The sequence below is a fragment of the Natrix helvetica genome (assembly GCF_964273705.1).
Source record: "Natrix helvetica genome assembly, chromosome: 2".
Classification (NCBI taxonomy): domain Eukaryota; kingdom Metazoa; phylum Chordata; class Lepidosauria; order Squamata; family Natricidae; genus Natrix; species Natrix helvetica.
The window spans coordinates 10,630,108-10,643,451 of NC_138552.1; the positions used below are offsets into that span (position 1 = coordinate 10,630,108).

Consider the following 13,344-nt stretch of genomic DNA (forward strand, 5'->3'; position numbering starts at 1 on the left):
GAAAAATAGGAACCACCTTGGTGGGAAGGTAACAATGTTCCGTGCGCCTTCGGCATTTAGTCATGACAGCCACATGACCACGGAGACATCTTCGGACAGCACTGGCTCTTCGGTTTTGAAACGGAGATAAGCACTGCCCCTAGAGTTGGGAATGCCCATTATATCTGCAGCAAAGCTAGGTATTTTGAATTGCATTTAATACAGGGCCAAAAAAAATTCAATTTTGAAGATATATGGACTTCAACTTCCAGAGTGCAAGAAGACAGCAAACTCCACTTAGCTGGTGTGTTTGTAACCTACACTTAGTGTCTTAATTTTGGTATGAAAAAAAGGGGAGAGGGAGAAAAGTGGGACTCAGAACATAATGTGTGTATTGCTTGCACACTTTATTCAAATTCTAAATCAGTTAAATTTGCATTTTTCCTAGGCAAAGGGTTGTAATCTGCTTATTCACTAAAATAGATCTCAGATTAATAATAAACTCTCTATCCGCAGAGAACATTTCCCATTCACCCATCTGTTCTCTGTAAAAATGCCTTAAATTGAAAGGAAGTCATGAGCATATCCTAAGGTGCGATCTTTACTTCATATGGGAGACAGTACTCCTCTATTACTTTACGAAAAACATACATGGATCTTAGAATGCACCAACTGAAAATCTACATTGCAGACAAAATAATACAGTTACAACAATAAGCAGTAAGGTTTATTTGCTATGGCAGTCTTGGGGGTTATTCTAATTAGGGAGGTAGACATTCTCAACCAAAATACAGGAATTTGCATAAAGAGTTATGTTTGTTTATCAGCTTTAGCTTTTTTTCTCCTTTAGAAGTTTAAAAACTTCAAAAAAAGGACACTTTCCCCTCGTGGCATTGTATTGGTATTGTCTCCTCCATGTATAATATCTGCGTTTAAAAAAAATTTCTATACCATCGTGAGGAATCAGCAAAAGGGCAGCTCTCTAGATGCTAATTTAGAAAAAGCAAATTAGTAGCTTATCAATACATTCACCATTAGTGTTCAAATATTTACAATGCTGTTTTCTTTTTAGCTACTGTAAGTATGATCTCTTGCTTAAAAAAACAAACAAACCTATGAGTCATCATAATGAAGGATTTTAGGATTTTTTTTTTCGAAACAAGTAGCAAAATTGACAGTTACGGTTTTAATAAAATGGACACTAAAACTGTTAACACTCTTCAATTGCACTGCACATTAGGGTTCCAATCACCCCAATTTTCAACAACAGCAAGACAATGTATTAAAAACTATTTTCAAGGACACAGCTAGAATTATTCCAAGTCTCCCTGGAGTGGATGGCTGTCTATACATATTCCAAATTTCCATTCAGATAAATGTGCAATCAGTAAAATATCCATGTGGGGGCAACACTGTGAGTTCATTTCCTATAACAGCCTTGATCCCACAGCAGGAGCGTGACTAATCTGTTTTTTTGTCGGAGTCTTCTTTGGGTCCAATTCCAGAAAATCCATTTGCAATGCCATTACTTTTGGTCTGAAAGACAGGGAGGGGGGGGGGAGAGAGATTTTTAAATGCACATTCATTCATTCCATCACAGTTTTGAAAGAGAAAAACCAGAATGGTGACTAGCTGGGCCTAAGATGCCTTTCTTGGTCCTAAAAAAGATCAGGTTCCTTTTAGATCAGTGGTACTGTGGCCCACCAGCAACCAAAAGGGCTGGCAGCAGATTTGGGCAGTGTGGAGGTTGGGGAGGAACATGGGCCCGTCCTGGATTCTGGGGAAGGCTCGGACGAGGGCTCTGTGACAGAGGCAGAGAGGGGATCCAAGCCATCTGGTAGTTATTTGCTGCCTCCGAAGCCCCCGGAGTCTGACATCAGCGAAACAGAAGAACAGCAGGAGCCTGTTCCCAGTGTGCGCATGCGCAGAGCTGCCAGAAGGCAAAAACAGTTAAGAAAACAGGGTCGACTTGGGAGTAAGGCTTGGAGATGATTGGACCCCCCCCCATAAGACATAAAAGAGGAGTGAACAGGATGTGAGCTGCAGGAAGCAATTAGTTCATCTAGTCAGTTCAAGCTTTGAAAAGTTCTGTTTGGTCTTGCTCTGCAGTTGGCAATTAGGACTCTGGCAGCATCCAAAGGGAGATAAGTTGGGTGTTTATCAACATTCCCCTGAAAGACTATGGCAACTCAAGCAGACATCTGTCGGAATCTTCATGGATTGTTTGTGAAGCCTTGCGGACTGGGAATTACCATGATTTCCAGCCGTATAAATAAAAAGTCCTATTCGGAGTCCTATTCGGAAAGGGAGCGGCTAATAAATTTAAATTGAAAAATTGAAAATTGAAAAAGAGGGTTTTTCAGAATAAGATTGTAATTTATGCTTTCTCAGGAAGCTTAGATCAGAACCAGTAGTCCCCAACTGTTTTGGCACCAGGGACTAGTCTGATGGAAGACAATTTTTCCACAGACTGGGACCGGGGGGGGGGGGAGAGGGGGCGGTACTGGTCCACAGCTGAGGTTGGGGACCCATTTTACATCATGCTTAAGACAGCCTTGGGGATAGAAGGGAGCTGAGTTGGATTCATCATTAATTGGAGTCATAACTTTATTGTTTATTTACAGATCCTTGCTTAATGACTGGTTGCTTAATGACCATTCCAAGTTACGGCAGACCTCCCCCCAAAAGGTACTTCTGAACCAGGTTACATGATGTGATGTACAATGTCTTTTGCCAGCAGATGACACCCCCGGGAATGCTTTGACTCGCTTAGCGATGAACGTTTGCTTAGCAACTGCTGCATTCACTTTACAGCCACAGCAACCCCTTAACAACCAACACAAACAAGGTTGCAAAATCGGATCTGTCACGTGGGTGTCTCAACATACGGCCACCATGACTTATAATGACCATCCGGGCTCCATTACGTTCATAAGTCAAGGACAACCTGTAATATGCTTAAGCCACTTCACTTGCAGCCATGTATGCCCAGGGGTGGGATTCTACCAGTTCGTTCGAACTGGTGCTCCCACTATCAACTGGGAGTGAACCGGTTCGCTCCAACTTTGAAGTGGGCCCTCCTGTCCTCCCCTGCACTATAATCACCTACACTATATTGCCAAGAGTATTCGCTCCCCCATCCAAATAATCAGAATCAGGTGTTCCAATCCCTTCCATGGCCACAGGCGTATAAAATCAAGTCCCTAGGCACGCAGGCTGTGTTTACAAACATTTGTGAAAGAAGTGGTCGCTCTCAGGAGCTCAGTGAATTCCAGCGTGGAACTGTGCTAGGATGCCACCTGTGCAACAAATCCAGTCGTGACATTTCCTCACTTCTAAATATTCCACAGTCAACTGTCAGCTGTACTATAAGAACGTGGAAGTGTTTGGGAACGACAGCAACTCAGCCACAAAGTGGTAGGCCACATAAACTCATCCAACATCAGTGTGTGACCTCACAAATGCGCTTCTGGAAGAATGGTGACAAATTCCCATCAACACACACCTGAATCTTGTGGACAGCCTTCCCAGAAGAGTTGAAGCTGTGATAGCTGCAAAGGGTGGACCGACGTCATATTGATCCCTATGGATTAGGCATGGGATGTCACGTACAGTAAGTTCATAGGCAAGTAAAGGCAGGTGAGCGAATACTTTTGGCAATATAGTGAATATTTCCTATTCCGAAGCCCAGCTGATTGGCGCAGCAGAGTGATTTGCCGCGCCTCGGCTGTTTTCTTCGCCAGCAGTATCGCTGAAGGTGAGATTTCGGTAAACTGTACACGTGCACACAGAGCCCATCCAGCAGCTTCGGCGGCAAGAGGTGGCAAGAGCTCTGGACGAGAATTTAATGGAGTCGAGGGTGGCGTCCGCCGAGAACTGTGTGGCTGAAATAATTTTGGCGAGGTCTTGATGAAGACGCTCATCTTCCAGAGGTATGCGGTCTTGCAGCTGTCGGAGCCACATGACTGAGGTGCGATTAAAGTAAGAGGCTGCCGCGGCTGCTTTAATAGCCCAGGCCGAAGCGTTGAAATTTTTGCGCAGGGCTAGTTCCGCCCGCTTGTCCTCCGGTTTCAATTTATCGGCCACATCGCCCGTGACTACGGAGGAAGCGTTGGCTAACAGGGCAACCGGAGCGTCTACTGTGGGCAGCTGAAGAGCCTGCGCAAAGGCTTGCTCCATATTGTAGTAACGTTTGTCGTTACCACCCGGGTTAGGTAAAGAAGAAGGTTTAGCCCACTGATCCTGAACTACCTCCAGAAAAAGGGGAGGAGCTGGCACCTTCTCCTTCTCCGTGTTGGGGTTAATAAACATTGCCAGATTTGGGTCCTTACGTTGAAAGGCCGGGGGGGGGGCGTGCCAATCTGCGTGGTCTTTTTGGCCTTGCGCAGCATAGGTTTAAATGCTGGAGGGGGAAAAAGACCGGGAAAAACCGGTGTCTCGGGAGAATCCTCCTCATCCTCAGAAAACCCCAGAGCAACATGAGCAGGTTCCCCCAAAAAGGAACCCTCGCTGACAATCGAAGGAGAAGGCGCCCTGGTCATCTCCAGACTTCTATCAGCAATCGGAGGTCTGCTTCTGGCAGCAGCCACAGGATGAGGCCTACCCTGGGATGGATCTCTGTGAGCTAGGCCTGAGGAGATACCCTTATAAATTGCAGTAGAAATGAGCCTTTTAATATTGGGAGGCAAGTTCTCTAATTCCTCCAGATCCTCCCCTGAAGGACCACGGGAGGGATCCTGTGGTGCCAATTGAGCTGGTGGCAAATAGTCTCCAGATCCCCCTTCTCTTGGATCCTCCATCCTTGACCTGTAACTTCTGGGGGAAATGGATGGAGAAGGGGAGGTCACTTTCCTCCTGGGCCTGGCCGGGGAGACTGAAGGGGAAGAAGGACTGTAGCCCCTGGTAGGAGAATCTGAGGCCTGAGACCGTGCCCCAATAGGAGACCTAGATCTGTTGGGGGAGTTAGGCCTAGATGCCTGTGCTCACCGTTCGGCCCTGGCCACCTGTTTTTCCAGGGCCCTTTGTCTCCTAGACTCGTCCCTGGCAGTTGCTCTGGAAGGGTGTTGCTCAGCAGAAGGCTTGGGGCCTGCTGTTCTGGGCCTAAGCCTGCCCTGGGTCTCCTCCACCCCTTCGCCGGCCTGTGCATCTGAGGTAGTGGAGGCCATGCCTCACTCACGTGTCCTGTAGAGCTGTGTGCTGGTCTCAGGAAAAAACCTCGTTGCAGCCGCTCCACGAGGCTCAGCGTGCCTCTCCCCAGTCGTTGTAGGCCTGCTCGACCAGTTTCTGCGCGCGGGAATGAGGCCGCCGCCCATGAGGTCGCACCAAAATGGCCGCCGCGCCTCGTGGGTGAAGAAATCAAACTTTCCGGCTCAAAGGAATGGCTCTGAGGGGATTAGCCTCGCTACGAGCCTAAACGACTGCCCGGGAAGTTCTTCAGCTGACTCGCCGGCTGCGAGCAGCACTTAAACGAAAGGGGAAGTCGCGCGGCAGCTCTTTGAAGCCGCGGCAAGCCGATCGGGCAGATAAGAGCCTCCGCGACGTTCCAAGCCGCCGCAAGGATCCAGGCGGCGCGAAAAGCCGATCAGAGGCTTTCCTGCACTATCGGGCTGAAGCCTCAAAGGCAAAAGCCCCGCTCTTTCCCGGCGCCACAAGGACGGCGCTCCTGAAGAGCCCCCGCCCTCAGGAATTTCCTGAGAGCCTGATTAAACCCCTTCGCTTTAAGGCAGAGGTTTAAGTTATAATTTTAGAAAATCCAATTAATATATATACTAAACTTCAACCTCACAGGAGCCAAACTAGCTTGGACCAAAGACTGAGGGAACTGGGAACCAGGAGGGAAAGGAGGATACTTAAAGAAAAATCCCTCAGTCTTTGGACCAATCAGGCTGTATCAAACCCGGCTGTAGCCCCTCCCACCGAAACCACTGGAAAACTTATGGTTTTCAATTCATCCCCTTCAAACCCTAAAACCGAAACCGTTTACAAAATGGGGTGGGGGGGGTGGGAGGAAATGTAGCTCATGTGAGACAATAAAGAAAATTTAAGAGGGGCTCAGTCCATGGACTATTAATTATTAATATTATTTAATAATTGTTAATGATACTGATGATGGTTGTTAATTATTAATAGTATTATTTTGGAGACTGTTTAGGTGCAGCCAGCCAGCCGTCCTGGCACCTATAGGCCCGATGTTGCTAATCCTCACCCTAAAGCACGACGATATTTGCTTTCACACAAGCATTTTAAACAGGATGCTTGTACAGTACGTTCAAGCTTGTAGAGGGGCTTCAACCACTGCCAAGCCAAGCTGCTTCCAATTCTCTGCAGCGTTTGTGTTGCCTTAACTTAAGAGGCAATCTCCATTCCATTATGAATATTCATTGGTAAATATGCGCAAGATGTAAACAGCAGAGAGAAAAAAACCACAGGTAGTGAATGAGACCACTGCCAAAGCCTTCAAGCTTAAAATTCATCCCGGAGCAAAATTCAAAATGAATAGCTTCCTTTTCTTAGGTCAGGGGTGCCCAAACTTGGGAACTTTAAGACTTGTGGACTTCAACTCCCAGAATTCCCCAGCCAGCTGGCTGGGGAATTCTGGGAGTTGAAGTCCACAAGTCTTAAAGTTCCCAAGTTTGGACACCCCTGTCTTAGGTATATTCCAGATGCCTAAGAGCCACAGTGACACAGTGGTTAGAGTGCAGTACTGCAGGGCACTTCTGCCGACTACCAGCTGTTCGGGTCTCACCAGATCAAGGTTGACTCAGCCTTCCATCCTTCCAAGGTGGGTAAAATGAGGGCCCTGATTGTTGGGGGCAATAGGCTGACTCTGCAAACCACTTAGAGAGGGCTGTAAAGCGGTATGTAAATGCTAATGCTATTGCTACTCCAAGGAATGCATGGCTCATGCAGGAATGAAAAACAGAGAAACTGGTCTATCAGAATGACTGCATTTAAGCAAGCAAGACCTGTTTGCAACTAGCAAACCTGTATGAATCACATATCCCTTTTGTGATCCTATTGTTTTCTTTGCGTCTGTTGGGACGTTTGTACAGATAGTCCTCGACTTACAACCATTAGTTTAGTGACTGTTCGAAATTGCAGCAGCACTGAAAGAGGGGACTTACGAGCAGTTTTCACGCTTACAAAGGTTGCAGCATCTCCATGGCCACGGGAAAAGAAGAGGGGGTCAAGTTAGTCTCCAAAGCACCAGAGAACAGGACAAGAAACAATGGTTGGAAACTAATCAAAGAAAGAAGCAACCTGGAATTAAGGAGAAACTTCCTAACAGGGAGGACAATTAACCAGCGGAACAACTTGCCTTCAGAAATTGTGGGTGCTCCATCACTAGATGCTTTTAAGAAAAGTCTAGACCAGGGGTGTCAAACTCAAGGCCCGGGGGCCGGATCTGGCCCTCGATGCCTCTGCCAGCTAAAACAGAGGGGCTGTATGCGAGTCTCCCCGAGGTCCGTTTTCACTGGCAGAGGGTTGCAGGAGTCCATCGCAGCCAAAAACGGAGCTCGGCAGCCCATTTTCTCTGGCAGAGTGCATGGGCCACCACAGGCACCGACATGAATGATGTTGAGCTGGCCATGCCCACTCCAGCCCCCCGCCCTGAGGTCAAACACAACCCCTCAATAAAATCGAGTTTGACACCCCTGCTCTAGACAGTCACCTATCTGAAATGGTATTAAGTTCTCCTGCTTGAGCAGGGGGCAGGACTAGAAGACCTCCAAGGTCCCTTCCGTTCTATTCTACATCCGGTGATCAAAATTCAGGGACTTTGCAACTAGCATGTATGACAGTTGCACCGTCCTGGGGTCATAAGATCCCCATTAGCAATTTTCCCAGACAGCTTCCAATGGAAGCAAAGTCAAGGGGGGAAGCCATATTCACTTAATGACTGCATCACTGAATAACAATTGCTGATTCACAACTGTGGCAAAGGAAAGGTTATAAAATGAGGCGCAACTACTTAGCCGTCTCACTTAGCAATGGAAAATTTGGGGCTCAACTGCGGTCTTAAGTCAAGGACTACCTGCATTCATTTCATCTATCTGATATGGTCAACTGACTAAATGAATAAAGTCTCTACCGGAAGTCCTTACAAGAGTTCATTTAGTGACCGTTCAGAGTTACCGGGCAGTCAAAAAAGAGACTTGTGACCATTTTTTACACTTACAACAACTGCAGCATCCCCATGGTCGTATGATCAAAATCCAGATGCCTGGCAATTGGTTCGTATTTACGACGGGGGTCACGCAATCCCCTTTTGTCACATTCTGACGAGCAAAGTCAACGGGGAAACCAGTTTCACTCAACAGCTGTTACAAATTTACCAACTGCAGTGATTCATTTAACAGCGGTGCCAAGAAAAATCGCAAAATGGAGCCAAAGTCATTTAACAAATGTTTCACTTAACAACAGAAATGTGGGGCTTAATTGTGGTGGTAAGTTGAAGAGTATCTGGATTTTATTCTTATCCATTTCTAACGGGGCTCCTCAAAACATACCGTATTTTTCGGACTATAAGATGGATCTTTTTCCCTCAAAAAAAGAGGGTGAAAATCGGGGTGCATCTTATACATTGAATACAGCCTTTTTGGCCTCCCGAAACCCCACCCGCTTTGCAAAAATGGCCGTACACAGCCTTTAGGAGGCTTCCAGAGTACTCGGGAGGCTGGGGAGGGCAAAATGAGCAAAAAATGGGCCGTTTTTTGTTCAGATTGCCCCCCCCCCCCAGCCCCCAGCACTCTATAATTCTTCTAAAGGTTATTCATGGTCTTTTTTTGACAAAAAACAGGCCCATTTTCACGAGAAAGTGGCCATTTTTTGCTCGTTTTCGCCCTGCCCCCCCCCCCCCGCCCCTAGGAGCACTCTACAAGCCTCCTAAAGGTTATTCATGCTTTTTTGACGAAAAATGGCCCCGTGTTTGTAAAAAACGAGTCGTTTTTGGGAGGTCTGCAGAGCGCAAAAACTTTTTTTTTTTAATTTGCCTCTTCAAAATCTTGGTGTGTCTTATACTCCAGTGCATCTTATATTCCAAAAAATACGGTATGGCAGAAATGTTTTGCCTGGGTAATACTTACTTTACAAACATCTGGCTGATCGCTGGAGGAATCCTGCTTCACAAAACCATGCCCATTTTCAGAGCTGTTGTTTTGGTCTTGCTTTGCCGTTTCCTGCACTGCTTTCTTGGGCCAAATGCGCTTAACGAACGGAGCGATGAAGGGATAGAGATATGGCTCCAGGAACCGTTTGTAGACCCACAGCAGAACTGGAATGACGATGCATGGAATGCACACCATGGTTCTTTTGTAGCGTGCTTTACAAATGTGCTGGAGGAAGAAATGCAACAGGTTGAAACCATTATGTAGATAAGGTTCATCCTCACCAATTATTTTTTTTGGGGGGGGGGGGGATACACTTTCCAAATCCATATGTATGGCAACCTTTTCCACCTTGAAGCATCATACAAAGGCTGGACTTCAACTCCCATAACCCTCGGGGTGGAGGCCATGCAAGGCTTCAATTATGTGGTTATGGCTGCTTTGTTGATCTTTCACATACACGCAAGACACACCCTGGGCTACCAAGTACCATTTTGTATGATACAAAATGATGAAATCAGGCCTAGAGATTTCAGAGTGACGTTTTGACAACCAATGGCTTATTTTTTGATTAGTTAAAAGTGTATTCTACGAACCTGTTTGCCTGCCAATCAAAAGAATGCAAAGCTACCTGCAAGGAGTATAAAACCTTCCATTCCCCCCCACCACCACCCATTCAGAGCTGAAGAAGCTTCTTGGATGAGAAGCAAAACATCTTCAAAGAAAAACCAGAAAGTCCAGTTGCCACTTGGAAAAAAAAAGCACTTTTGACTTTGGATGGCTGAGAATCTCCATAGACGTTTAACGATGCCAATCAAAACTTTATAAAGGGACGGTAGTGACCTAGCTCTCTAACTGTAACTACTCTCCAAGGAAAACGATGGTTATTTTTATTATAAATGGTAATGGATAGGGGTTTATTTTCTTCTATTTTGGGGTTGTAGATCACAACTCGTTCAAATGTTTTGCTTTTCATATGTTTAAATGCAATTATTATACTGTTTTAGTTTTTAAAAGCTAAGACACCGTTACAGGGAGTTGCAACATTTCAGTTTTATTTGCATTTTGATGAAAACAACAATGATTGGCTGCCCTGAGACAATTCAGTCAGTTAATTATAACTTGTTCTTCCTCATGTTTCCTAGGTCAACACCTGAGTTGTGTACCAACTACTGAAAAGAGGATTGCAATCTTCATTAGTTAACCAGACCAAACCTGAGGTAATCAGGTTTAGAAGTTAGAAGCGTGAATTACTCCATGGATTTTAAAACACTATAATATTATACCAGGCTAAAGACGAGGAAAAGGTACAATAAATGCGTCACTGTAAAGAAAAGAAAATGGGTCTGGAAATTTTATCATGAAATATGGCAAAACACCAATTGCAAAAAAGTCCTCAAAATGAAAATTCAAAAGCTGACAATCATTGCATGTCACCCATCCATCACTACAAATCAAATACAGAATGTTTCTTCTTATGCATTATAAGCAGACGTGGGTTCTTACCGGTTCGGCCCACGTGAGGCGTTGTCCTGTCAGCTGGCCAGCGCGCATGTGACTTCCGGTTTGCTCGGAGGGTCGTTTTAAGCGTTCCGGAGGCTTCCCTGAAGCCTCCGGAGGGCCTCCGGGGGGGACGGGGGAGGCTCTTTTCGCCCTCCCCAGGCTCCTATAAAGCCTCTGGAGCATGGGGAGGGCGAAAAAAGCATGTAAAATGGGGGGGGCGTTGTGCGCACATGCGCACTGGGGGGGGCGCACCTTGCATTATGGGTGCGGCACACCCGCACACAACCCCCCTGCGCTCCCCCCACTTGTGGCACGCGAGCCAAAAAAGGTTCGCCATCGCTGAACTATAATGTAACTTTGTTGCTTGTATCCTTAAGATTTATATTGATATTGTTTCCTGATTGCTTATTTGTACCCTATGACTATTAATAAGTATTGTACCTTATGATTCTTGGCAAATGTATCTTGTCTTTTTATGTATACTGAGAGCATATGCACAAAAGACAAATTCCTTGTGTGTACAATTACAGTTGGCCAATAAATAATTCTATTCCATTCTATTAATGAACACCAATTAATATATTATTAATTGAAAAGCCATAGATGGAGAGATAGAGACAGGTAGACAGAGAGACAGGAAGGAAGGAAGCCAGCAGGGATGAGCTTTCATATTGAGGTCATTCAATGATCGAAAGCAACCTCTCAAATTTGCAGATGACACTAAGCTGGCAGGAATAGCCAACTCCCCAAAAGACAAGCTCAAGATCCAAAATGATCTTGACAGACTTGAACAATGGGCTCATTCCAACAAAATGAAATTTAATGTGGAGAAAAGCAAGGTTGTACATCAGGGCAGGAAAAACCAAAGGTACAACTACAAATTAGATGAAATCTGGCTTTAAAACAGTACCTGTTGAGAGGAACCTTGGAGTCCTACTGGAAGATCACTTAAACATGAGCCAGAAGTGTGTGGCGGCAGCCAAAAAAGCTAATACAATCCTTGGTTGTATAAACAGGCATAGAATCGAAATCATGTGAAGTATTAATACCGCTTTATAAATCTTAGTAAGACCACACCTGGAATACTGCATCCAGTTTTGGTCACATTATTACAAAAAAGATGTTGAGACTTTGAAAAAAAAAGTGCAAAGTAGAGCAACTAAGATGATTAAAGGCCTGGAGACCAAAACATATGAAGAACAGTTGCCGGATTTGGGTTTGGCTAGTCAAGAGAAAAGTGTTGGGGCTTGCCAGCAGAACTGGTAGCAGACTCAGACAGTGAGGAGGTTGGGTAGGAACATGGGCCTGTGCTGGAGTCTGGGGAAGGCTCTGATGAGGGCTCTGCCTTGGAGGCAGAGATTGGGCCAGGGCTGTCCAACAATTATCAGCTGCCTTCTGAGTCGGAGATCAATGGGGCAGAAGAACAGCTGGAGTCTGTTCCCGATGTGCGCTTGCACAGAGCTGCCAGGAGAAGGGAACAGTTAAGGAACAAGGGCCGATTTAGGAGTAAAACCACAGGTGGCCGGTGAATGGCCCCTCCCATAGGGAATAAAGAGGAGCAAAAGGGGAGGGGAGTTTGCAGGAGACAATTAGTTTAATTAATTAGTGTGAAGATTTGTTCGTGACTCTAAGAGACTCCTTGCCAAGTATTTTCTTGTACAGCATTAGGAAGATATTGACCTGGCAGCTCTCCAAGCCTGATAAGGTCTGTGGTTGTAAATTCCCCCTTGAAAGACTGTTTGCTGAGACTTTGCTGAATGTGAGTGAGAGGAATTCACATTAGCTTAATAAAAGGGGGTTTTGTGGAGAAAAGGAGCCTGCTTTGTGATTTTGTGAAGCCTAGGTCACAACAAAAAGGACTATGGATGACATGATAACAATGTTCCAGTATTTGAGGAGCTGCTACAAAAAAGAGGGGCAGGGGGGTGTTTCCAATTTATTTTCCAAAGCACCAGAAGGCAAGATAAGAAACAATGGGTGGAAACTAATCCAGGAGAGAAGCAACCTGGAACTAAGGAGAAACTTTCTAACAGGGAGGAAAATTAACCAGTGGAACAGAAGTTGCCTTCAGAAGTCGTGGGTACTTCATCACTGGAGCTTTTAAAGAAGAGACTAGATAGTCAAATTTGAAATATTATAGGTTGTCCTGCTTGAGCAGGGGGCTGGACTAGAAGACCTCCAAGGTCCCTTCCCAGCTCCATTCTGACTCTGTGATTTAAAGGGAAACCTGCCCCTCCCACACACTTTTAAAGTGACCGTTTCAAACAAAACTGTCAAATCGGTTGGGGGCTTTACCTTAGCCTCGAAGAGGGACGCATTAGCCAGAAGGCGACAGGAAGGAAGAACGGCGCCTAGGCTTCCCACACACACACACACACACACCTCCCTCACCTGCCCCACCGCCCCGCGTCTCACTTACCTGCGCGAACCTCCAACGATTCCAGGTATGAAGAGGGAAGCCGCTTCACTTCCGGGAAAGACGAAAGAAAAAAGCCGTCACTTCGCGACCACCAATGGGAGAGGAGGAGGCGCGTGACGCAAGGGAAAGGCTCCGCCCTGACGTTGCTCCCGCGGGGAGCGCCATGACAGGCGAGGCACAGCAGCCTCGGGTCGCGCGTGCGCTCAGAGCGATGCTCTTTTGCAGTCACTAAGTCCTTTAAGGCAGAGGTCTCCAAACTTGGCTACTTGAAGACTTGTGGACTTCAACTCCCAGAATTCAGCTTTGCTGGCTGAGGAATTCTGGGAGTTGAAGTCC

The 13,344-nt window shown here is 46.1% G+C and overlaps 1 protein-coding gene across 1 annotated transcript; it reads right to left on the reverse strand.

Annotated features, from left to right (window-relative positions):
• Positions 1 to 369: 369 nt before the first annotated feature.
• On the reverse strand, positions 370 to 13,141 carry LOC309388152 (UPF0729 protein C18orf32 homolog). The gene is made up of 3 exons (XM_081945215.1): positions 13,009 to 13,141; positions 9,066 to 9,314; positions 370 to 1,515 (listed from the first exon to the last, which is right to left on the reverse strand). The coding sequence occupies exons 2-3, from the start codon at positions 9,282 to 9,284 to the stop codon at positions 1,441 to 1,443; spliced, it is 294 nt and encodes a 97-aa protein (XP_081801341.1). The 5' UTR covers positions 9,285 to 9,314; positions 13,009 to 13,141; the 3' UTR covers positions 370 to 1,440.
• Positions 13,142 to 13,344: the final 203 nt, after the last annotated feature.

Coding starts and splice junctions, on each gene's coding strand:
- LOC309388152 (XM_081945215.1), bottom strand. CDS start 9,284: ATGGTGTGCATTCCATGCATCGTCATTCCAGTTCTGCTGTGGGTCTAC. Junction 1,516..9,065: donor ATCAGCCAGATGTTTGTAAA/GTAAGTATTACC, acceptor CCTGTCTTTCAG/ACCAAAAGTAATGGCATTGC.